At 42.8% G+C, this 26,447-nt stretch overlaps 1 protein-coding gene across 2 annotated transcripts in view; it reads left to right on the top strand.

Annotated features, from left to right (window-relative positions):
• The window catches only part of SDC2 (syndecan 2), a 114,615-nt gene extending 90,563 nt beyond the window's left edge, over positions 1 to 24,052 (top strand). The window contains exons 2-5 of one of the 2 annotated variants that reach the window (XM_015409854.1): positions 14,587 to 14,698; positions 19,261 to 19,379; positions 20,679 to 20,820; positions 22,649 to 24,052. In XM_015409854.1, coding sequence (XP_015265340.1) covers positions 14,587 to 14,698; positions 19,261 to 19,379; positions 20,679 to 20,820; positions 22,649 to 22,812 — 537 coding nt within the window. In that variant the 3' untranslated portion in view covers positions 22,813 to 24,052. Of the gene's footprint in view, positions 1 to 14,586; positions 14,699 to 19,260; positions 19,398 to 20,678; positions 20,821 to 22,648 lie in introns of both variants that reach the window. The other variant, XM_015409853.1, reaches the window with a different exon arrangement.
• Positions 24,053 to 26,447: the final 2,395 nt, after the last annotated feature.

The following is a 26,447-nucleotide window of genomic DNA, read 5'->3' as shown; positions in this document are numbered from 1 at the left end:
GAAGAGCGGGATATAAATCTCAAAATAAATAAATAAATAAATTCTCCCTCCCATTTCCTCATAATCATTGTGTAGTTAGGCCAGAAGATGACGACTGACTTGGAATGCCCCAGGAAGCTTTCTGGAATAGGAATTCACATAAAAACACAACATATAAATTTCACATTTCTGCACGTAGCACTTAAAATTATTATTTACATCTTAAAGACCTGCCGACACCGTACAGCACTAATGGATTACCGAGAGTTTGAGAAATCTTTTCCTATGTTACTAGCCCTCACCTATAAATATAACCATTTATGATAGATCTGCTTGGCCGGGAGGATATCATTCATTACCATATAGTCTAGCACCGGGGCCCAAACTCTAACAAATTTGTTGTATGTTCCAACTGTATTGTATGATGGGTCAGCTTGTATTTTGTAGATTTCAATGAGATAGCTGGTATGCAAGGGAGCAACCAGCATGAAATGCTGCTGTTGCTTATTTCTAGGCCTGCATTTGAATTCTGCCCTTCCTCTTTCCTTACCTAGAAGAGGGCAGCCACTTGTCCTTACCCATAAGCAGAATGTTAGAGCCTGGTAGATTGTGTGCGCACTGTGCAATTAATAGTTGCAATGGTCTGGAATTTCAGAGGCATTTTTGAACACACGCATGAACCACCAAATTAATGTTATCTGCAGTAGTTAATCTGCAGCTGCTACTGTGCCGCTGTATTGTAGGGTGTGCCTCCATATAAAGACCCTGGTGGTTGTTCATTGTGAGGGAAGAGGGCTTTCAAAGGCAGCACAGTTTGAACATCTAACTGATGACTGAACCTTTGTGACAATCTCACTATGTACTTGGAGCTCCTCTGATTTATACCACGTGTGACTGGAGGATCTGTAGAGGTTCTCCTTTTTCCGGCTCTCTGCCATTGCTGTATAGGTATCTTTTAAATCAGTCTCAAAGGATTTGGGGTGTTTCATGTTCTCAGTGTTTGGGGACTCTCGAGCCATTTTTTATTCACCATGAGAGATTTTAGGACACCCCCCCCCCCAGCTACACACATAAGCAGTGCCAGGGAAGAAGTTCTCCCTTAGATATAAGGAGCGTGAATAATCTTTCTGGCATCTACTCTGGGATACTATAGTAACTCTGCTGGCGAGCCAAGCAAGGCTATCATCCAGAACGCGATTTTCAACTCTAAACCTGTGCTCTCATTGCTACAGGCAAATGCCAGAGTTTTAAATCCACTGCTGTTGCTCATACAAATGCTGAGTTGGTATTGTTTCGTGCTTACATAAGGGAGATCTTCAAATGTCCTTCAGTATTTTGAAGCACTTTTTATATAACCTATGCGTCACTTAAGGTAAATATATATGTATTTGTTGAAAGGGGGGGGATATGAGGCAACCTACTAAATTCAGAGAGAGAGCGAGAGAGAGAGATGGTATTTTCTATTTTAGCTTTTTTGTGTGGATACAAGAATCAGCCCCACATAAAAATAATGAGGTATAGGAAATGGCGCCTGTTTGGTGAACCAGTAAATTAGAGCAAGAGTGCAGAGGTGTGGATCTACGTTCTTTTGCAGTCTGTGAGATTCATCTCTTTTTTTTTTTTTTTTTGCATAGGAGCTAAACATCTCCAGGTAACTTTGCAGACCATGAAGGCTTCTTGCACTCTGGCGAATAATTAACTCAGTTGTTTCCCTTTTCTCAAAGAAATAACGAAACCTTTATGATGCGACATGTAACCTTTTTCCCTCTTGTTTCATATACAATATTTTTACCCATATAGGCCATGGTAGCAGGAAGTTCCTCCCCACCCCCCAAGATCTAGCTGTTCTACACATGCCTGGTTTCCACCTCAACCTATATATTCTGGGCCTAGCAACAGGTGGGTCTTGGTGGGGCCAGTCCCTCAATTGGTTCCCTCCCCCTCTAGTAGCTGTTCAGGCTGCAAGAGAAGTTTAGCCCTGTTTCAGGAATTTAGTTCCCAGTGTGTATTGTATTTTTGACTTGAGTAAGATAGAGAACAGGACTTTGGTGCTGCATAGTTGCATCATGGATGCAATTAGTAAAGGTAAAGGTTTCCCTTGCTCGAAAGCCAGTCGAATCCGAATTTAGGAATGTGGTGCTCATCTCCGTTTCCAAGCCGAAGAGTCAGCGTTTTCCAAAGCCATTTCCGTGGTCATGGGGCTGACATGACTAGACGCTGAGGCGCACAGAACGCTGTGACCTTCCCACCGAAGCAGTACCTATTTATCTACTTGCAGCTTCTTGCTTTCAAACTGCTAGGTTGGCAGGAGCTGGGACCAGAGATGGGCGCTCACTCCATCATGCGGCACTCGGGTCTCGAACTGCTGAGCTACAGACCTTCTGGTCTGCAGTTCAGTGTCTTAACCACTTGAGCCACCACAGAGTAATTACTTCAGAGTAATTAGCCTCTCACATGGCATAGCTCCAAACCCTGTATCTTCCAGCCTCTTTTTTTCTCTCTTTGTTCCAAAGTCTAAGGAATTTGGGGGTTTTAACATTGTTGGTCTGTTAAAGACATCCGCAAGAACTACAAAAACAGCAGCAGCTTATGTGGAACACAAAAAATGGGACAGGCTAAGGAAATCAGTCTTCTTCTAAAAGGGGTGTATATACAAGTCCAGCCTCCCAAACCCAGCTCTCTGTGCCCTCACCTATGGAGGTGAGGCAGGTGGTGGCCAGAGACCAGGCTTTTCCCCAGTGGTGTTACCTTGCCCGTGAAGTGCCCTGTACCTAGAAGCTCACCTGCCCCCATGCTCTTGTAGATGCCAGGCCAAAACATTTGTGTCACTCAGGCTAAACCAAAAAAGGTTGCTTCATTTTCAGTTATTTTTTACCATCTGCTTCTAGCCTGTTTTGGTGTCAAGTTGCAGCCAACTGATAGCCCCCCCACAGGCTTTTCAGGGCAAGAAAGAAGCAGAGGTGGGTTCTCATTGTCTGCCACTGCGTACGAACCCTGGACTTCCTTTGTGGTTTCCCCTCCAAGTCTTAACTAGGGACAATCCTGCTTAATGTCTGAGATCTGATGGCCTCAAGCTAGCCTGGGCCATACAGGTCAGCCTGTTTTGGGAGAATCCTTTTAGGCTGTTAAATGTTTTAGGCTGTTTCTATGATCTGGCTGGGTTTTGAATTGCTTGGTTTTAGTGTCTTGTTAATATTAATGATGCTGATGGCGTTTTTATCACGGTTTACTTTGCGAGCTGCCTCGTGCAGTTGTCTGGAGAAGCCGTGTATACATTTTCTAACTAAACACCTCTGACATGAGAGGGCACTTCCTATGTGCATCTTCTCCCCCCACCCCCCCACCCCCGGCCATAAAAGAGCTCCACAGTTCTCCTGCTTATATTGCTTTCTTCTAACTTGAGTCAGCTGCCACTGTCTTAAAAGAAGCCTTATCATAGAATATCAACTTAGATTGTTCTTCATTCTCTTCTGCATCTCATCCTAACCTGAACTGTAATCAGACTTTAGCCCAGTAGAGTCAATAGAGACTGGGTGAGAGTGTGATGGCCCCACCCCCTGTGTCTGCACAATCCCCTGGTCATCTGCAGGGGGGACTGCATAGAGGAAGTAGCTACGTGAACTCTCCCTCCTTGTGATCAGCGATGTTCAGAAAGTACCATTGCTGATGATCACAGGGAAGAAATGTACGCAAGAACATTTCCTCTACATGGTTGCACCCTGCAGAAGACCAAGTGACTGAGCAGAGGCAGAGTGCGTGGCTGGCCTGCTTGTACCCACTGTCCTTCCCTCGGCATTTAGTGAACACACAGGGCTATTGTCTATACTGGGCAGGGTGTATGCTCTTTGGAGAAGAATCACTCTGTTCACAATCTGTCAAGGGAACTTGGACTCTTGAAAACTTATACCCTGAAAATTTTGTTAGTCTCTAAGGTGCTACTGGACTTGAATCTAGCTCTTCTCTTTACTTTGGAGCAATAAAATTGCTTGCTTTCTGTTTTCTGCTGTAGTTTCCTGAAATTTGGTTGTCTGCACATAATACTATCGCATAAGATTATATCTGTTCCTTGTCAAAGCAGCAAATATTCTTAACTGCCGTGAGATTATCTCAAACTCTTTGGCCAAAGAGCATCAGTCATCCAGCAGAGAACTGCAAGCTTTCTAATCTGGGCTAGAGCCTTGTTGTCTCAGGCATTATATAAAGACATTGACAGATGTAGTTTATATCTTGAGGACCTTATTTTAAAAAAAAAAAACACCAAACCAACCCTGACTCTATGTCTTGGCTTCATTTGGTAAAAGAAATAAGCTTGGAATAGGATGTACTAAGCTTTAATTTGATTTTTGAAGACCATTCAACCTCCTCAGAGGAGAATTTTTTCGGACAGATGTTCTGGGCCTGTGCTGTCATCATTGTACAATGCGGAAAGTATGCTTGGTAAAGCATGCTGCAAGTGAAGCCAAATTCTTCGTAAGAAACCCTCTGCGCTACAGTGTTACTGCCTTGGTTTTGAAGAAGCCAACACACATACTAATACATCAATTATATAAGTCACTGGAGTACAAAACTGAATGTCTCACACAGTTATTCATTTATGCAGTCTTTTTTTTTAAAAAGACTCCTACTAGAAACCTAGAATCTAGTACATCTGAGGAAATCTTTATTACATATAGACCAAAAAGACTTAGATTATCCTAAAAATACAAGGCATGAGGTAAGGTAACTCGGTAACTACCATCTGGGTTCTTTGAGTGCCATTGTGGTCCTGTGGCTGAACGTGGGCTTGGGAGACATGTTGAATCTGAGGGCAACTGGAACAAGTCTGTGTTTTCTTTTTAAAAATGCCTTTATGCAGTTTGTATTAGCATACAGGAAGCATTGCCTTCAAGATGGATCTACTTACCCTGACTACTATAGGACAGCATTCTCCCTCTGAGGTGGAGGACATCTTGGACTGGGTGATTCCCACTGTCCATTAAGGGAAGCAGGAACTATTTTTTTCGGCTTCCTGTCTCCAGCCTTGTGAGAGTCAGCCTATCCGTTTTTTTTCCTGCCTTCAGAAGGGAGAGCAGCTTCGGAGACAAGCTCCTACTCTTTTTAGATTTAGACTTAGATATTTTCTTCTAACCTTTCTACCTATCTGTTCCTTTGCTCCACCGAGTCGATGCACCTCAGCTGCAAAGTGGTGATGTAAGACCTCTGGACCTTATGGCCTTCCTTAGGCGAGCAATGCGGGAGGAATTAACAGATCTCTACCATAGTCTTACTCTTATTTCTCCCAGGGGTTGTAGAAGGTCTAGATCCCCTATTAGATCAAGCACACACAAGCCAGGGCATGCTCAGGACTGGCCAACTAAGGCAGCCCAAAAGGGACTGTTGCTACTCACAAGAGGATGTTCCATGCAACTATATAGATCGGGACTCAGACTCATTATCCGATCCAGAACCAGAGGAGGAGGAGATTGGATTTATACCCCACCCTTCACTACCCAAAGGCATCTCAGAGCAGCTTACAATCCCCTTCCCTTCCTCTCCCCACAACAGACACCCTATGAGATAGGTGGGGCTGAGAGAGCTCTTTGAGAACTGCTCTTGAGAGAACAGCTCTGTGAGAACTGTGGCTTGCCCAAAGTCACCCAACAGCTATATGTGGAGGAGTGGGGAATCAAACCTGGTTCTCCCAGATTAGAGTCCATGCTCCTAACCACTAAAACCAAGTTGGCTTAAAGAAGAGTGGGAATAGAGAGAGTTCCTCTCTGATGAACAAGAGAAGGAAAGTCTAGAGGTTTTAAAACTGGTCTAGCTTTCTTCAAAGAATCCTTCAGTCTAGGGCTTCCAGTTTCAGCAATTCTGATGGCAGACGCGTCTTCTCCGAGCCCCAAGAAACGCGATCCATGACCCAGCGGTTGGGAGGGGGTGCAGTTGCCCGCATCTCCCCCAGAACCCTGGTAAGGGGTTCCCAGCCATGGGGTGTGGGAGGTGCCTCTCCCCCGGCATGCTGCCAAGGAATTGGGACTCCTCCAAGCCCCGACAGTCCCGCTGCTGTGATTCCAGCAATGGACCTAGGGCCACACACCAGGACAAGCAAGTGGAGGTCAAGCGCTTTCCTACCTGATAGCGAGATCTACGTTGAAAAGTGAGTCCAGTCAAAGCAGAAAATCCAAAGAAAGCAGCTAAACAAACGTCCCCCTAAAATAAGCAAGGGGGGAGGGAACTCACCCCACAAAAAATAGCGTGCTGAAAAGCATTTTAAAAGAGGGGACGGGACTAACAGTAACAGACTATTATAGAGAGCTTTCAAGAGACAACTAAGAGAATTGACAAACAATAGAGACTTTTGAACTTTTTCCTAAAAGGTAAACATCTTTAAAAGATGGCGGGGAGAAAAGCGGACAAACTTTTGAAAAGGAAACCTTCTTCAGGAAATGCTAGTCCATCTGTATTGGTCACAAGACCGGATGTAACCATAGACTTTCCTAACATGATAGCAGAGGCATTGTGCCCTCTGCTGGACCAGATGATGACACTGAACCAGAATTTTGCGGCTCAGCAGCAACAGCTAAACGAAACTACACAGAAGGCAGAGCAAATTGCCACAGAACTTAAGGAAGTAGATGCAAAAACTAAAAAAACGATTGTTGGAAGTGGAAATGAAGAGAACCTCTGATGAGACTCAACTTTTACAGCTACAAATGGAAAAGGCAAACTTCATCCTGAGGTTTCAGGGGGTTCCAGATTCTAAAGGAGAAGATTTAAAACAGATTTTGAGCAATGTTTTGGGACCGGTTACAGATTTAAAAGCGGAATACCTTAAAAACAAAATGGATATGGCCTACAGGACATATTCAGAATACATTAAGAAGAAGAATCTGCCCGGTGAGATTGTGGTAAGATTCTCCGAAAGGCATATCAGAGACCAGATATTAAAAGCAACACGTGGAACTACCCTAAAAATTGACAACAACCCAATTAAAGTCTTGAAAGATATTCCCTTTGAAATAAGGAAAAAGAGGAAAAAATACTTGCCGCTGTTTTTACAAAAAAACAACAACACTCCTTACAAATGGATTATACCAGAAGGCATACTCTTCAAATTCAATGACAAGAAAGAAAGAATTGACTCTGTCATAAAGGCCAATTTGTTTCTGCGGCAGCAGCGAAAGACTGATAAGCCAGAAGGTCCAGCAGAGGACAACAATAAACATTGGCATCTCTTATGTTCTTATGAAAGCCAATGCTATGCTGGGGATTATTAGGAAGGGTATTGAAAACAGATCAGCCAATATCATAATGCCCCTATATAAATCAATGGTACGACCTCATTTGGAATACTGTGTGCAGTTCTGGTCATCACACCTGAAAAAGGATATTATAGCTTTGGAAAAAGTGCAGAAAAGGGCAACTCGAATGATAAAAGGGTTGGAACACTTTCCCTATGAGGAAAGGTTAAGGCACTTAGGGCTCTTTAGCTTGGAGAAACGACGACTGAGGGGTGACATGATTGAGGTTTATAAGATTATGCATGGGAAAGAGCAGGTAGAGAAAGAGGTACTTTTCTCCCTTTCTCACAATACAAGAACTCGTGGGCACTCCATGAAATTGCTGAGCGGTCGGGTTAGAACGGATAAAAGGAAGTACTTCTTCACCCAAAGAGGGATTAACACTTGGAATTCACTGCCACAGGAAGTGGTGGCGGCTACAAGCATGGACAGCTTCAAAAGGGAATTAGATAAGCATATGGAGCAGAGGTCCATCAGTGGCTATTAGCCACAAGGTATAGCTAGGGGCTCTGGGGCAAGTGATGCTCTGTCTTCTTGGTGCTTGGGGGGGGGTCAACAGTGGGAGGGCTTCTAATGTCCTGGCCCCACTGGTGGACCTCCTGATGGCACTGGTATTTCTGGCCACTGTGTGATACAGAGTGTTGGGCTGGATGGGCCTTTGGCCTGATCCAACATTGGCATCTCTTATGTTCTTATGGAAGAAGATAGCAGTAAGGAAAGTGGAGAAGAAACAGCATCTGCATCTGCAGAAGGAGAATCTGATTCAGAATTGGGGGCAGCTGTCCCTAAAACCCCAACAACGCGACAAGGCTACCAACTTAGGAAAAAGGCGGAGAAAATGAGATGTTTCTTTTCTCTAAAGTTTGCTTTATTTTTAATTAATCAACTCTTTGTAAGGCTCTCCAGATAGTTAATTTTGTCAGAAATAACTGAAAAATATTTCCAGATAATTTTCAATGTAATAATCCCTATGTGATAAATTGTTAATCTTTGTAAGCAATGAATGACCACCACCTCTTGGGTTTTTAGTGGTTATCTTTACTTTCTCCTGTAGTTTATAGTTTCCCTCCCTATGATTTCTTATAGTTTGTAGAATAAAAGCAATTAAAAAATATTTTTAAAAAATTCTTTGTCTTGTGTTGTAGTGAGAGTGCTGGGAATTCTCTAAGAGATTCTAATCCTCCTTGAAATATAGCTATACTTTCCGAGGTTCTGTGGGAGAAGTATACAATTACGTCAATTTAAGTGGAGTAGATATTCCCTTAGACTCCATTTGCACATCACTCTAAAGAAATATTTAAAATATGTTTTCTTCTTTGTTAAGTGAATGCTGCTTCATCCTTGAGCGTAGCCCTATTGGAGATGGCACCTACTCTGTTAGAATTGCCTCTGCAGAACTCATAATTTCTACTTCTGCTTTTCTCACGTCTGTTCTTCTGCTGTCACAAAGTAGTGATCTTTCCCCAAATTTCAGAGTGCTCTTCTTTAGATACATGATCATGATGAACAGTAAAAACCTTCCTACGTTCTTTGTAGCTAGGGAAAATGACTTTACCACTGGGTCTAGGATGACCTGTTGGAGTTGTGTAGAATTCCTTTTTAATTTGTTGATGACTTGTAATGAACTAATCACTCCCAGATGTGCAAACGAAAGTCAGCATATATTTGAGATGAAAGTAACCTGTATTTAGTGCTTAGTGGACACTAATCTGCTTCACATCTACTAGATTTAGATTTATTCCTGTTTATTCAGTAACCAGACAGGGCTCCAATGATCATTGGCTTGTAATATGTGAGGAATTTAGGTCACAGGGTTTTGCAGCATTATACTCTAAGAATATCAATGCAAGTGGGATAATAATTGATGGATGGGAATACAATCCCTGTCTGAGTGCCGCAAACAGGTTTTTAAAAATGGCCTAAACTACATGCCTTATGTGAAGGGTCTTAATAAACCTTGTCTGTTGCATTGGGGTGTATTTTTAAAATGTGAAAAATAGAGTCATGCTAATTAGGATATGCAGTGCTGTCGACAACTGGTTATATGAGACACCCTTCCATGTCTGAATTCCTGCGACCAAGGGCCAGTGTAATATTGCTCAGTCTCCTCTAAACATGGTTAAGAGATCAGGAGTCTCCCACAAATTTTCATGTTCCTCCCTTTTCTTTGATCCTCCTCGTCCTCCCTCCTGCATTTTTTCATATTTAGGCGTTGGCAGCATTGTAACCATAATTTAGAAAACCCACTTCTAATGAGGGTTGCAAACTATGGTTTGTGGTTAACTATGGTTTTAAAAATAGGAAGAGTGGGAGAGAAATACATGAGCAGGCCCTCTAAAGGTCCTAACTATAAGATGATGATTGGGAACTACTTGCTTGGATCCACACTAGCATTTCCATAGGCAAAGGACTCATTGGGTCTTGCTTCCACAGAGTATGACTCTTCCTACCTTTCCCTTCCACGGCAGCCTGATGCCCCCTCCTGAAAACTTGGCCCTAGGGGTTCCCTCTTCCCCAGAAACAGGATTGGTGGGGTCATATTGGGCTGCTGTGGGGAGGGGGAATCACTCCATGGATGCCTATGGAAATGCTAGTGTGGATCCAAGCTGTTATGTCTTTGGTGGGTCTACACTTCTCCTTATATGAACCACATATAAGGGGAACACTACTATGTCCATTTTTGAGCCCATTCCTGATCTAAGAAGCCTGGTTGAGAATGTCAGCCACTTTTGTTGTGCAGATTGCAACAGCTGCATGTATAGAGCCCACCTGAAGTGCTAATTCATATGACTAGTGTCTCCATGAACCTTCAAAACAAGTATTTATTTTATTTTATTTATTTATTTAGGTATTTTTACCCCGCCCTCCCCGCAAACGGGCCTCGCAAGTAGAAGTGCAAATTTCACTGAAATCTTCCTGAATTAAAAGCATGGGAGAAGAGAGTAGTTAGGGTTGTCAGTTCTGGGTTGGGAAATACCTGAGATTTGGGGAGTGGAACCTGAGGAGGGAGGGGTTTGGGGAGGGGAGGGAGGGACTTCAGTAGGGTATAATGCCATAGAGTCCACCTTCCAAAGTGGCCATTTTCTCCAGGGCGCTTGGAAATTAGTTGTAATCCAAGGAGATCTCCAGCCACCACTGAAGGCTGGCAACCCTATGAGTAGTAAGGGTAAAGGCTGATACATTTCCTGAGCAAGCATGCATGTAATAGCTGACTAAACATTTATTTTGTTGGTTTGCAGCAAAATCGAATAAATATGAGGGGGGAACCAAAGGACTTGTGGGGGGCCATTTTATTTTCAGCTGTATCTCTTCCCCACACTACTTCTTCTTTCCCTTCTCCTTACAACTCACATGTCCTTATCTTTCTCTGCTTCTTTCTCTCCTTCCCAACTAACCTACCTGTTATCTGCCCCCACCTTCAGCTATGGTGATTATTTATTTACTTTGCTTCATTTATTCTCTGCTTTTCTCCACAGTGGGGACCCAAAGCAGCTTCCATCATTCTCTTCTCCATGTTATCTTCACAACCTCCACATGAAGTAGTTAGACTTAGAGTGTGTAACTGGCCCAAGGTGACCTCATAAGCATCCGTGGCAGAGTGGTGATTTGAACCTTGGTCTCCAGATCCTAATCTAAACTCTGACCACTATACCACACTGGCTTTCATGGGCTGCCTGCTGCTGAACAGTAGCAAGCAGCTGGGCCTGGGTGAGTCATGAAAGTTGTATAATATCAACTCACCTGGTGGTTGTTGGCAGGCCTAAACCTGATCGGTCCACCCACAAAGGCCAAAACAGCCCTTAAGGGCTGTGCCCCCTCCCCCTCCCTTGTACTGACAGAAACCAAGGCTTGAAGTCTGGAGATACTATTGTGCTGGTGTAGCTACTGAGGGAATTAACTTCTTAAAGCTATAGGCACAGCTTCTATTATTTTGAGCTGGTTTAACTCCCCAATTTTTATTTTTATCTTAGATTTCCAATTTTTCTGGGGTGTTTTTCAGGTTTGTGGAATGGTCTGCATTGGCATGAGTCTAGTTTCTGAATTTAAGTATCCACAGATTTTGCCATGGTGAGAATTAGATATATTGATTAAGGAGTGTGACTTTTCCTCTTCCAGCTCATGTACTTTTATACTACAGAATTGTATTTTTATATCCATGGGAGCCAGTTCATGGATTTGTTTGGCTGTCCCTGTGCACTTGGAAATCTGCTGATGTCTTGAAGAGGGTCACAATCTAGTACAAAGTTGATGTGTGTCCCAACTTTACCACCCTTGGATGTCTAAAGGCTTACTGATCCCTCAGATGGCATAAATCAATAAAACATTTTTCACAAATATGAGCTAATATTACCACGGCTAGGAACTGCCTGGATCTGTACCAGAGACTTGTGCATTATTTCTCAATAAGCAAACTTATTGTTAATATTCACAGTTAAGCAGATGTAAAAGAAAACTTGGAAGGAGGGTTGTATGTGTTTGTGTGTGTGTTGTTCGTCTGTACTTCGTCTTTTTTGCCTCTCCGGGATCTTATGTTTACATTGCTTTTTCCAGACTAGGGGTGTGCATTTGTATCTACCTGAGGTGAAAATCTACTTGAAAAATACCTTACTGGTATTTTTCGGGTTGATTTTGGCATCCCAAATGTATCTGGGGTTTCTTGGGAAAACTGGAAAAAAACTTCTGAAAAAATCCTGGCTATATTTGGGAATTGCTGGGTAGATCCGAAAACAGCGGAGAGGCAGGAACAGATTGCTCCCACTGCTCCGCTGTTTGTCCAGCTTCTTCTGCAGTCCCTTTACATTTTAAAGGGACTGCAGAAGACAGCCTGAGGATCAGCTGTGCCGGTGGAGAGCAGACTATTCCCATGGGCTTGGGGTTGGTCTCTTGTGCAGCCCAGTTTAAACCGAGCTGAAGAAGAAGCCAGCCCCAGGATCTGCTGTGCCTATGGCAGCAGATGGCTCCCTTCAGGCTGGGCTTTGTGCTGGCTTCTCCTGCAAATTGGCTTAAATTGAACTGCAGGAGAAGCAAGCCCAGCCAGGATTGGCTGTGCCTGTGGAGAAGCCCAGCCAGCCCCAGGATTGGGCTCGCTTTTTAAAAAACTTACATTTTTCTTCTCGGGTCTATCGGACTGCAAAAAATTTGGGATTTCTGAAAAATCCCAGATCTGAATATCATGCCAGTATTGGGATCTGGGATTTTTCGGAAATCCCTTTTTTTTTTCCTGGGGTCCAATAGACTTGAGCCAACAATACCGCTTACAAAAATATTGCACACCCCTATTCCAGACTCACAAAGTATAGACAAGAGTCTGGAGAACTAGCTGGAGGAAGTACAGTTTCCCCAGCACTGACAACAGCTGCTTCTCTAGCACTGTATATAGACTCATAACTGGTTTTCTCTTTGAAAAGCAAATTTCCTTTTTCCTTGCAGTTTGGACATCTACAGGATATTAAAATATCTGCTTTCTTCTATTCAAAATATGCCAGATGCCTTAAAAAAAATTTACACCCTGAGCCATCCTACAGATCTACTTTTGATAATGCTATGCATAGCTTTTCTGCACTATGACCATTTCTGAAGATGGAGTTATTGGAAGAATAGCCTGCTTCCACTTCAGTGTTAAGCTGAGCAGATCAAGAGCTGTTTCTTCTGCTGTCTCTAGCAGAGTGGATGGAACAGCAAGAAGTATACAGCATTTCTCATCTTGATTCAGTCTCGTTCTTTTGGTCTGTTTTGCTGCTTGTATACTATGTGCCTTTACAAGCTGCAGTGTCAAAGTGATCCGAAGGCTGGAAGAAACACAACGGGGGGCTTTTGGGTTCGTTTTTGAGAAGATGGGAAATACCACCCATGGCTTCGTGTCTGAGAAGGCATACTTGTGTGCCTGCTAGTCTTATCATTTGTTGTGCAGATATTTAGCTTGAGTTAACTGCTTGCCTATTCTAATCTCTTATTTGAAGTATATATTTGAATGTTGATATCCACCTTCAGCTTTGAAAAAGCAAGATATTTTTAAATAGGTAAGCATGACTAACAGAAGTAGGTGAGAAAAGGGTCCTTGCTTATTGTTGAATTCTTCCTAAATGCAGTTCAGTATTGGCTTTGATGGATAATCTCAGTCAAGCTCAGAACTTGTCATCTTCGTTCTTCTACAGATGCCCCCCCCCCACTCTTTAATTTGCCCTCCTGCAGTGGCACCCTGTTGTCTAAGGGATAGTCACTTTGTCCCCTCATCCTCCTTTTGCTTCAAAGGGTATTTTCTTTATGAAATATCATTGTTTTAGTCTCTAATTAAGCTAGTAGGCACTCTTCATGTACATTGGCTGTTTTACGAGTTGGTCTCTGTTGTCAGACTTCAACGGTAGACCTCCTGTTCCTTTCCCCTCTTCCCCTCGAAAAGTCTAAAAGCAGACACCTGAGAACAGAACCGGAATTTCAAATTTTCCCTAGATTTAAAGAACTTTAAACTGTTGTTGGGATGGTGGTAGAAAGTGTCACCAAGGCACAGCTGACAGGGCAGCCCCGTGAGGTTTTCAAGGCAAGAGACCTTCGGAGATGGTTTGCCACTGCCTGCCGTTGCATATCAACCCTGGTATCCAAATACTAGCCAGAGCTGCCCCTGTTTAGCTTCTGAGGTCTGATGAGATCAGGCCAGCCAGGGCTCTCCAGGTCAGGGCTTGTTGCTTGTTTGCAGTATGCTTAAATTTTAGGGTAAACTGCAAAGCAAATTCAGTAACGGATGGAAGGTAGGGTTGCCAACCTCCGGGTGGGGCCTAGACACAGCCCCGTAGCTAGGGAATTCTTTGGGAGGGGGCCTCGGGGGGCCTACCAGCTAATTAAATGGAAGTACAGTGCAGGTGGTAAGTTGGAGCACTTTGGGGGCAGCCCAGGAGGGAGGGGGCCCAGAAGAAACACAAGGGGGCTGGGCCCCGTGGGACCCATGTTAGCTACGGGCCAGCCTAGACATCTCTATGAACTACAGTTGATCCCCAGAGTCCATACCCCCTGGAGAAAATGGCAGCTTCAGAGGGCGGGATCTATGGCATCACGTCCCCACTGAGGTCTCTCCCCTCCCCAAACCCCACCTTCCCCAGGCTGCACCCCAAATTTCCAGGAATTTCCCAACAGGGAGTTGGCGACCCCAACAGAAAGACAGAGTAAAAATATGGTTATAAATAACAGAAAGGAACTGATATTTTAAAAACTGTTGCTCACTTGGTATTTATTGCAAGAATTACTGTCCCTGGCTTAACAGCTTAAATTGAATTAGAAGACCTCTCTTTGCAAAGCTGTAATGAATTTTCTGGTGTTTCACTGTTGTTTCCAGAGAGCAGCATTGACTTCTGATAAAGATCTGTACCTTGACAACAGCTCCATTGAAGAAGCATCAGGAGTCTATCCAATTGATGACGATGATTACACTTCTGGGTCTGGTTCAGGTAAGCCAGTGTGCTCATGTTGAAAAATATGTAATATACACTCTGCAGGTGTCACTGTACTATTCTTCTGCAGGCTTTTGCAGATGGATTTATACACCTGGATTTTGTACTGTGTGTGAAGCAGACCTTAGTCAACATGACTAATAGTAGAATAATGTTTACTCATCTGAAGCAGTTAAGCCCTCCAAAACAAAAGTGCAGACCATTTCAGTATATTTTCATACAATGTGCTGCATACCTAAAATTCTTGTTGCTGTTTTTTGCTGTCAAGTCACAGCTGACTTTCAGTGACCCCCTAGGGTTCCCAAATCCCCCTGGGGGGCGGATTTCCCCCCGCTTTCAAGGCCTGACTTCCGCCCCATGCGGAATCGGGCCCGGGGGAAACCCCACCCCCGCGCGCGCGCGTCACCCGGAAGTGACATCGCACGCTGGGGGCGGGGCCATGCCATTTGAGGGGAAAACAAAGAGTTTTCCCCTCAAATGGCGTGGCCCCGCCCCCAGCGTGCGACGTCACTTCCGGGTGATGCGCGCGCACAAATTAGATGCCGGGCGGGAGCCCCCCGCTCCCGGCCAAAATGCATTTGGCAACCCTATGACCCCCATACGGTTTTCAAGGCAAGAAATGGTCAGAGGTGGTTTCCCATTGCCTGCCTCCACATCATGACCCTGGTATTCCTTGGAGGTGTCCTATCCAAATACTAGCCAGGGTCAATCCTGCTTAGCTTCTGAGATCTCCATGCCATTTGAGGGGAAAACAAAGAGTTTTCCCCTCAAATGGCGTGGCCCCGCCCCCAGCGTGCGACGTCACTTCCGGGTGATGCGCGCGCACAAATTAGATGCCGGCCGGGAGCCCCCCGCTCCCGGCCAAAATGCATTTGGCAACCCTATGACCCCCATACGGTTTTCAAGGCAAGAAATGGTCAGAGGTGGTTTCCCATTGCCTGCCTCCACATCATGACCCTGGTATTCCTTGGAGGTGTCCTATCCAAATACTAGCCAGGGTCAATCCTGCTTAGCTTCTGAGATCTGATGAGATCAGGCTAGCTTGGGCTGTCCAAGTCAGGGCATTCTTAGAATTCATAATTTTAAAAATTATCTTCATTGAGCAGAAAGAGCCAAGAGATTAGACATGTACAAGCTATCCTCCCTTCCTTCATTGAGAAAACTTTTCCCCATCCATGCTCTTGGAATATCCAGGTTAGATTCCTATAAGGCTGCCCTTGAAAATTGCCCAGAAAGTTCAGCCAGTTCAGAATATTGCATCTAGATTACTAACTGGGACGTACCAATCCAACCACATTTTCACCAGTGCAGAAAGATCTCCATTGTCTAAGAGTGTGCTTTCATGCAGGTTTAAAGGTGCTGGTTTTGTCCTTCAAAGGCCTGAACAGTTGGTGACCCAGGTACTTGAAGGTCTGCCTTCTTCCTTTCCCTATGAGGAAAGGTTAAGGCGCTTAGGGCTCTTTAGCTTGGAGAAACGATGACTGAGGGGTGACATGATTGAGGTTTATAAGATTATGCATGGGAAAGAGCAGGTAGAGAAAGAGGTACTTTTCTCCCTTTCTCACAATACAAGAACTCGTGGGCATTCCATGAAATTGCTGAGCGGTCGGGTTAGAACGGATAAAAGGAAGTACTTCTTCACCCAAAGAGTGATTAACACTTGGAATTCACTGCCACAGGAAGTGGTGGCGGCTACAAGCATGGACGGCTTCAAAAGGGAATTAGACAAGCATATGGAGCAGAGGTCCATCAGTGGCTATTAGCCACAAGGTATAGATAGGGACTCTGGGGCAAGTGATGCTCTGTCATCTTGGTGCTTGGGGGGGGGGGTCAACAGTGGGAGGGCTTCTAATGTCCTGGCCCCACTGGTGGACCTCATGATGGCACTGGTATTTCTGGCCACTGTGTGATACAGAGTGTTGGACTGGTTGGGCCTTTGGCCTGATCTAACATCGGCATCTCTTATGTTCTTATGTTCATAGGAAGAAAAGGGCCACCAACATGATCAAGGGGTTGGTACACTTTCCCCTACGAGGAAATTTTTAATTCTGTCTAAAAGAAAGCTGGGTGGTGGTGGGGAATTGTGATAAAAGTTTTTAAAATTATACATAATACAGGTGGGGGGCCCCACAAGACTCGGGGGATCCCATCTCCCCCCTATTGTCAAGTCCAATGCAGCTCCAGGCCCCACAACCCATCTCTGAGGCTAGCTGCAGTGGTGGCAGCATCTGGGAGTGGCTCCCAGCCTCCCTGGCCCCTGGCCCAGAGCGGCTCCACATGGCTGCTGCCACAGAATCACAGTAACCGCATTGTCTGCACATGCATTTTGAGGGAAATTTAACCCCCCGTGTTTTGTTTTGTTTTAAAGTTATCAGATTTTTCTGCAAACCGGGGTGGGGGTGGAGTCTCTTTCAAGTCTGCAGGAAAATCCGTTTAGTGTCAGTGTGGCCCCAATTCACAGATTCAGATATCCACAGATGGGAGCCACATATTGCTATTAAATGTATAGATGGAGCAAATAGACAGAATTTTTCTCCCTCTCCCAGAATAGTATTCAAGGACACCCAAGGGAATGTAATGAGCATTACATTCAAGGAAGACAAAAGTGCTTCTTCACACGGTGCATAATTGGCTTGTGGAACTCACGAAGAGAGGAGATGGAGGGATTTAAGGAGGTTGCTGAGTGCATGCTTATGAACAATGGAGCTCTACTTCTTCCCCATTATAGTAGTCTCAATGGTTTTTATGAATGCATACAATATTGCTGAATTTTACTGAAATGTCTTGTTGGGTCAATTGTATTTTTAAGGTTTAGATGTGGCGATAAAACACAGATTTAAACTATTACATTTTGTTGGATTTATTCAGTAAAATGATGGATGAGACAGAATAGGGATGTGGTGTTGAATAATTGGTTAATGTATTAGATATGAAATGGCCATAACAGACTGCTTGCTTCATGTAGCCTCCCCCGCCCCAAACAACCGGCTTAATGGAAAATTAAACTTAGAAAGCCATGCACGACCAGGCACATCTAATGGGAATCCAATCAGTTATGGAGATAAGAGAAAATGTAATGACTGCTTGGGTTTCAATGTAAAGGAGTCACAAGATAATCAGTCTGATATCAGCTAAATAAATCATTCCTTTTGCAGCTAAATAAATTCCACAAGATAAACTTAGCCCTTGTGGATCAGCCGGCAGCAGAATAATTAACAGCTAGTCTGCAAATACAGCAATTTGGGTGGTGGAACTGTTCCTTAAAGCTGCAGAGGCTGTTTGCACGTTGGAATGCTCCCCTTGGAAAAGAGATTCCTACACACTGGAGAGAGGAGTTGCGGCTTTCTAGCTGAGCCAAGATAATGTTTATTCATCTGAAGCGGTTAAGCGACCTTTTGTATTCATTTGGCTCTAGCTGTGGTGATTTTGGTAGCAGTTTTTGCTCCCTTTAGTTATTTGCTGGCAGCATCTAAAGAGCTGCTTTGGCCATATCCAGCGACATGTTTTATTTCCTTCCTTCTAAGAGCAGCAGACCTAATTCCTGCCCTCCCCCCCTCCCCCATGGCATATTAGCCAACAACCTTTGAAAACCCTCCTGTTTCTACAAAACAGTTTGGGGCCATGGAGGGGGAGAGGCCTGTTGCCCAATAAATATTTGTATGATTTTTTTTTATCCTAGCCTTCAAAAGAAAGTGAGAAGGATGGACTACTTGGGGGGGGGGGACTAGAAGAGGCATGAAGCAAACACAAAAGATCCCTTTTGATATCTTTAAGAATAAGAGAGACACATACACCCCACTGGTGATGGGGAAGAAAATCCAGTGGCGATTTTTATATACCATAGCGGCCTTTTATAAGTAACAGGACAACAATTGCTATGACAGCTATGCAGCAGCAAAGGTATTGAGACTGCGAAGTGGAGCTCTGCAGTGCTCTGCTGGTTGTCTTGACAAAAAGAACTGCCCCATTCATTGTAGCACTGGGGAATGGTTTCCAGCTCTTAACATTGCACCCCAGAGCCACTAGGTCCCACCTGTACCTTCCTGTGCAGGCTATCAGACAAAGTTTGGCTCTAAATGCTGCTGTCTCTGGAGATCAGGCTCACTAGTAGAAAGAGCAGAATTTTTTTCTGTTGTTAGATGCTCTGATAAGCATGCTCACTCGCTCATGGTTTTCAGAAAGACAGCAAATGCTTTTCTGTTCCAGGGCCCTCTTGGAGACTCTTGATGGTTGTTTTATTACTTCTGATGAATGTTTTAATTGATGCTTGTTGACATATTTTGGGAACTGCCTTGGCCCTTTTGGGGAAAAGCGGAGTATAAATATTTCACATAATAAGTAAATGAGAAGACTGGTTGAATGTTTTGTTGTTACTTTAGATATTGAGGATGCTGGCCTGACACTTTTAATATTTTTATTGTGATGTTTATGATTGTTTTTAACAATTTTGATTATAAGCATCCTCGAGATCTCATTATAACTGGAATCTTCAAAACTAAAAGAAATAATTAGAGTTGTGACAAATGTGTACAGAACTAATACTATTCAAAATGCTTTAGGGGCTGAAGAAGAAGGAGATGACACGATTATAGCAACAACATATAGAACACTTCCAAAGATACCACCAACTAGCGATGCCCCTAGAACGGAGAGAAATACATTGAAAACGCAGACCAAGGTACCTTTGCAAACAAAGGTGTGTGCCAGTTGTTTTTGTGTTCTTTTTAAAAATTGCACTATTATAGTATAGCTCCAAATGCAATTTGGTATACACTTTAAGAGTATTTGAAATTTCCTACAACTAGTGCAAAGCTGTGGATTAACCATAAAGACAATTCCATTTTACATCATAGCAGCTATTAATGTTTTAAATAAAAATAAATGAAATTGTTCATTTCCTAAATGTCAAAACATTTTAAATAAAATAAATGTATAACATTGGTCTTTTATTTTGAAACCACTGACCTCACAGAAAAAGTTATGAAGCAGTTCTTCCTAGCTAGAAGGTCCATTCTTATGGTTAGAAGCAGGTATTGGTTTCCTGTTGTATTTGTTGCCAAAACCCATGCTTGTTAAATGACAGAAGTATAGGCCTTAAGGGGAAGTAGTGGAAATCTTGTTTTGATTTTAACGGGAAGTACTGGAAATCTTTAAAAAAAATATTTCCCTGTTTAAAATCAAGGGTTCTATATTACTTGGAGAGGCCCCCCCCGGCCAGATCTTTCTATTCAAGCATCAAATTTAGATAGCATCCCCTCCCCCGAAAATGTTTTTTGTGCCATACGTTGTAGAGTAGATTTGAAGATGGTTAGATACAAGATACAAGAGCTGCAGTGGCTCAAGTGGTTAAGACGCTGAACTGCAGGCTGTGGAAGATCGGTAGGTAGTTCAGCTGTTTGAGACCCGAGTTGCCACATGACGGAGTGAGCTCCCGTCTCTAGTTCCAGCTCCTGCCAACCTAGCAGTTCGAAAGCAAGATAAATAGGTACCACTTTGGTGGGAAGGTAACAGCGTTCCGTGCGCCTTGGTGTTTAGTCATGCCGGCCACATGACCACGGAAACGTCTTCGGACAGCGCTGGCACTTCGGCTTTGAAACGGAGATGAGCAACGCAACCCTAGAGTCGGATTCAACTGGCTTTCGAGCAAGGGAACCTTTACCTTTACCTTTAGATACAAGATCATTGTAGTAAATCTGATCAGTAGCTGTAATCTTATTTCATAAGTGTATTTTATATATTTCATATATTTATGATGGAATTGAATCATAACTTTGAGAGAGGTTCTGGGGCTTCCAGCTATAAATTAGAAATGATTATCCTTTTCCTCTAGTTCTCCCAGAAGTCCTGCATTTAAGATTCTAAGTAATTAGAACAGTGTTGAACTTGCTGTGCTGTGTTGTATCATTTGGAAAAGTCTGTATGTGTCATTAGTGTTTATATATCACTGACTTGACTCAGTGCCTTTTTTGTGCTGTAGGCACCTGATGAGACTGATAAAAAGAAGATACTGAAGCCTAAGGCTGAAAATAAAAATACTAAAACTGAGCCTGGTGAAGACACAGATGTAGTCACTCAAAAACACTCAGAAAACCTTTTCCAGAGAACAGAAGTACTGGCAGGTGAGTATTATGGATAAAAAGCTCTGCAGTTCTCTAAGAAGTAGTGAGGGGGCTGCCAGGTTCTCTGTTGTGAAAATATATAGCTTGATACTCATACCTTTTACTATCATTGTCATACCTGTAGGAGTCAGCTTCACATAGAACTCAGCTTTTGAGTACAGTGATAAGTGGGACCTCAGGTGTTGTTAAATGAATCGCCAGGGTGGTTGGTTTACTTGTTTTCTGACCTGTAAGATCTGCAGATTATTACTCTTCCCCTCCCAATACCGTTTTCTTCCGCAGTCTAGGAAACCACACATTCTGTTGTGCAAATCCTCCCTTAATTGTCCTTTTCCCTTTAAATGCACATCAGGAGTAGGGATGGGCATGAACCACATCTTTTCGGTTTGTGGTTCAGTATTGGTTCATGAACTGAACCGATTCATATCAGTTCGTGACCCCTGCTTTCTAATCCCTGCCACTTTTTGCAGGAAGCAGAACACGGGTTTAAATGGTTCTGAGTCATTTATACCAAACAGCTGAGTGGCAGGGAGCAGAAAGCAGGGGTTTAAATGGCTCAGAGCCATTTAAGCCCTGCTTTTTCTGCTTCATGAACCACCATGAACTACCTTAAAATTCGTGAACATTCAAGGTGGCTCATCAGTTCACGAACCACGAACCAGCCAAAATTCATGCAGAACTGTAGTCCGTGAGCCAGTTCATGCCCATCCCTAATCAGGTGTCATTTTATTATATCTTAATGATATTAACACTGGGAAACTTGTCTCCTTGAGACATAGTATGGAAGAAGATGGCAGTATTTCCATATCTCATATCTTGCTGCCACTTAGTGGTCCAGTCCCAAATTAGACATGATGGCATGGGGTGGAATATTTATATCCATGTCCACATATCAAGTGGAGGAGGGAGGAGCTTTAACCTGTGTCTCCTGCCACTTCAACTTTGCTGTTTTCCAGCCCAGCTTGTTTCCAGCTTTGGAGCTGAGGTTGTCAAGAGACAAAACACAGAAAGGAGGGGGATTGCCCCTCATGCTCCATTTGTATTGAAAAATAGACCCATATGCATCTCTCACAGTATATATGAAGGGGGGGACTGTATCGAGTAGACAGTACTGCCCTTGATGAACTGATGGTTGGAATTAGTACAAGGCAGCTTTATATGTTCATGTATCCGTAGGGGTGCCAGGTTCCCTGTGGCCACTGGTGGGGGATGGGGGGCAGGGTTGCTAGATCCAGGTTGGGAAACTCCTGGAGATTTGGGGAGGACAGGGACTTTAGTGGGGTACAATGCCATAGAGTCCACCCCTCCAAAGCATCCATTTTCTCCAGGGGAACTGGTCCATGTAGTCTGGAAACGACCTGTAAATCCAAGGGATTCCTAGGTCCCATCTGGAAGCTGGTATCCCTCTGTATCCGTGTCCACTTTTGGCCCTAAGAATTCAAATCTAAGTACATGTATTAGGCTGAAAGTCCATTTGAATGCAGTAGGACTTAGCTTCCAGTATTTAGGAGCTGGGCTGTCATAATGTTAAGAACAGCTTCTAATCTCCTGTTGAAAGCCTTTGAGGATATTGGATTTATTTTGGCTATGAAACAGTTATTTTTAATGGTCTCCGTTTTTTTTAAGAACCCAATTGAGTCACATACTGAACAGTGTTTTTTAAGTGAATGAAACATTACTGTGGACAATGTGTGTTACTTCTGAACCTTCTTTTAATGGAAAGAGCACAATATATTTAATTTTACTCAGGGAGCAACAGATTGGAAGTATGCATCATTCCTTGGCATTCCTTCTGAAATTTACTGTGTCTCTTTTGTTTCTTTTTCAGCTGTTATTGCGGGTGGAGTTATTGGTTTTCTCTTTGCAGTCTTTCTGATCTTACTCTTGGTATATCGCATGAGGAAGAAGGACGAAGGCAGCTATGACCTTGGGGAACGTAAACCATCCAGTGCTGCTTACCAGAAGGCACCTACTAAAGAGTTTTATGCATAAAACTCTCAACTTAGTGTCTCTGTTTAAGAGATCACTGAACTTTTTAAATAAAGCTTTTTTTTTTTTTTGCATAGAATAATGAAGAACTTTTTTGTTCATTAAAGAGCCTTTATGGCACCTTTATGATAAAAAAGACCCCCATTGTATTTAAAACTTTTCATGTATTCCTTTTAAGAAAATGTAAAGTTAAAATCCTAACATTTTGCAGTGTTCTGTGAATAACAGTGGCAAAACATTATTTTATATCGCCATTGCTGTTCACCGAATCATTTAAAAAAAACTTTATGCATAAATGAAAATGATTGTTTTATCCTATGGTTCGAGGAAAGTTGTTTAATTTTTGTCAGCATGTCTGATTGATCTTACAAGTTAGTTTTTATTTCATTAATTTATCTGTTTCCAAAAAAAATGCCTTTTTGTAGTTGTCAAGGTGCAATCTGTCTTCGGATAATTCAGATAATGGTAGCTTTTAGTGTAAATGTATTTTTTCAGCTATGTAAACTTTAACCTCCACTTTGTATGAATTTTAGTGTCAGGAAATCCATTTTACACCTTGCTTTGTTCCTCAATGTTCCTGTAACTTCATTGAAACTTACAGCAGCAAATTAATGTGTAAAATCGGACTATTATTGCAAACTGCATAGTCATGCCCTTACAAAATAAATCTTCTTTATGGGAGATTTGTAGTAAGCTACTGACTAGCCTCCACCAACCCAAAGACTCTGAACAGTATTCTGAGAAGTTGCTGCAAAGTTATATGGCCACTGTTTGTTAATTTTTGGCAATTTGAAGGTACGAGTAGGGATTAATTTTTTTTCCTGTTCTTCAAAAATGCATTTAAGTTGTAAACGTCTTTTAAAGCCTTTGAAGTGCCTATGATTCTATGTAACTTGTTGCAGACTGGTGTTAATGAGTATATAACAGTTAAAAAAAGAGAAAATGTTGGTATTTTATAAGCACAGACAATTCTAATGGTAACTTTTGTAGTCTTACATGGATAGACAGAAATTGTAATTTGGGAACATAAACACTACTGAATAAATCATGTGGCCTAATACTGAAATATTTTATTGCAGAATTCTTTTTCAACTCTTTCTAATGATAACAGCTCAGTCGTTTTTGACATGGTGAACAATTGCACGATTAAGGGATTTTGAGGGGAAGAAAAGCCCCCCAAAACTGTTTGCACAAGTCATGGTTAAAGCAACCATTTCACAGGAAGAGCCGTCTGGCCTCATTAAAAGTTAACTGTACCTATGATTGCTGAATCTTTTAACACTGATGAAATTTTAAGTACTTAGCAATATGTGCTGCTTCTGTACAGGTCAAATTCACATGAATATAAAGTTTCAGTTCTCCTTGTGCATTTATGTTGGGTTGTTGTTTTTTCACATTCTGACTTCGCCCTTGAAACTAACAAATCACAGAAGTTAAAAGAGCTTGAGTGAAGGCAGAGTTTTTCCATACCCATAACTGTGTATGGCAACTTGGCAAGCATTCAGAATATCTGCATGTTCAGTGGCTACTGTCTCAAAGAAAAACGTGATGGGGAGACAACTTGCAAGGAAAAAGCAGCAGGCAAAAGGAGAGGTTTATTGATCTGTTTTTATCCTCCAAGGAGCTCAGAGTGGCTCTCCCCTTCCCCACTTTATCTACACAAGAACTAGGAGAGAGAAGGTGGGCTGAGAGTAACTGGCCAAGCCCACCCAGTGAACTTCATGGCTAAATCAGGATTAGAACCTGGCGCTCCCCGATTCTAGGCTGACAAACTACACACCTTGTGGCTCAGCAGTAAAATGCAGATTGCAGGTTTAATCCTCATAATTTCCATTAAACCAATCCACTAGTAAGTGATGTGAAAGGCCTGTCCCTAATCTCATTCTGTGATTGTTAACATGCCAATTAAGGTTTATGTGTGTATGACTATCCCCAAGATCCCGGAGAGCTGCTGCCAGTCTGAGTAGACTGTAATGACTCTGATGGACCAATGGCCTGACTTAGAAAGAGGCAGATTCATGTGTTCAAACCACATTAGCTGTCTCATTAACCTTTTCCTCACCAGTTGCTTTCTTCCTGCAACTCTCTCCCTGGCCAGGGTTTACGTCGCATGTTTCTGCCACATTACATAGGCATGGAATCCCAGGGTAGGGCAAAGGGGTAAGCAGGATCCTTACCGCCTGCCTGTTTCTCCCGGAATGTCCTCCCACCTGTGAGTGTGCCAGACACAGCCTCTTTGTCTTACAGGAGCAGCCGCTAGGCTACCCAGATAATCAATGAACATACATCTCAGCCTATGCTGGCAATGTGCATTGTACTGCACAGACCACCAAAAAAAAAAGAGTTCTTATATAGTTTCTGTAAACTGGATTGAAAACCGGGCTTGGTGAAGGAGTAGCAAGGGAAAGTTAACCAGTTACTGAAGTAATGGTGATTCTAAGAGAGGCTGTGTGGGTTTTAACGAGGAGAAACTTGACTGGCATGAAGGTAGAAGAGAGATAAAGGAAGCAAGTGGCATGGAGAGTGGTTTAGCACATGTGGAGGCGTTATCCATCAAGGAGTTCATGCATCAAGAGAGGAAGATGACAGATGGCGAGAAAGAAAAGATAGGGGGTTGGTTAAGTTGGAACACAAGCGAGGAAAGCAGTGTTTACAACAAGGCTTTTAGGAGTGCTTTTGGGATAGTCGCAGTGCAGAAAGTGGAACAGGAAACCAAAGAGGAGATGGGAGGAAAAGAGGGGCAATAAGGCTATGTGCAACTGGAGCTTAAAATATAAAAATGAATTTGATGTGAAAGGCAACTAAGCCAACAGAGATTTTGAGAACTGGGTTGCGTTCAAAGGAGCAGGAAATGAGGATTTTGTCAGAGGCAAAGATCTACTAAAAAAGTGAAATGGAAAATGTGCAGCTAGTGAGGCGACACAACTACAATAGGCCGGACGAGGAAAGAACCAGACTCTAGTGAAATTCAGGTGACAGATCTTTTTCCATTAGGCAGCATGTTCAACAAATGGCTTTGTCTTCTAGGTTGTGTTCCTCTTAATTCAGAAGTTGCCATGGAATGAGGTTTTAGCTTGTATTTTATTTTCCATTGCTCAGTAGGTATTCAGATAAGGGGGTCATCATTTGGGCTAGCTAATACAGACTTGCTGACAGTTTGCAAGAGGCTAAATCAGAGATTTTCTGCTCTATAATAGTTTAATAAATGTCCTTGAAAGTGAACAGAAGTACTGTACTTTGGACACCTTTTTATTATTATTTGGCACAAGCTAAGCAATTTTAAAATGGGGTTTAGCAATATAAGTAAGATTTCAGCTTGTAGAGTGACAGCAGCTTTAAAGAGCAACCAAGAAATAGGATTCTGGCAAAAGCATTTGAGTTTAAAGTGCCAAAGTAAAGTCTGCCGTTCCCATGTGTCGCATTTCATTTCTATAGCCTGACACTGATTTCTATATAGCACCAGATTATTTATAATAGACTAGGTTTCTTGAAGGTGGGAGACTTAATTACAGTATTTAGATGTTAAGAGGAAGAGATGATACTTTGTTCTTCAGCATGGTCAGATTTAAAGCATTGGAATTAAGCTTCTGTTTTGTGTTTCCACCAGTTTTTTTGGTTCTTATAATGAAGTATTTCAT

Source organism: Gekko japonicus, unplaced genomic scaffold (genome assembly GCF_001447785.1).
Source record: "Gekko japonicus isolate JY-2015 unplaced genomic scaffold, Gekko_japonicus_V1.1 scaffold47, whole genome shotgun sequence".
NCBI classification, from domain to species: domain Eukaryota; kingdom Metazoa; phylum Chordata; class Lepidosauria; order Squamata; family Gekkonidae; genus Gekko; species Gekko japonicus.
Note: the sequence above shows the minus strand (reverse complement) of the source record. Positions and strands in the feature narration are given on the sequence as shown.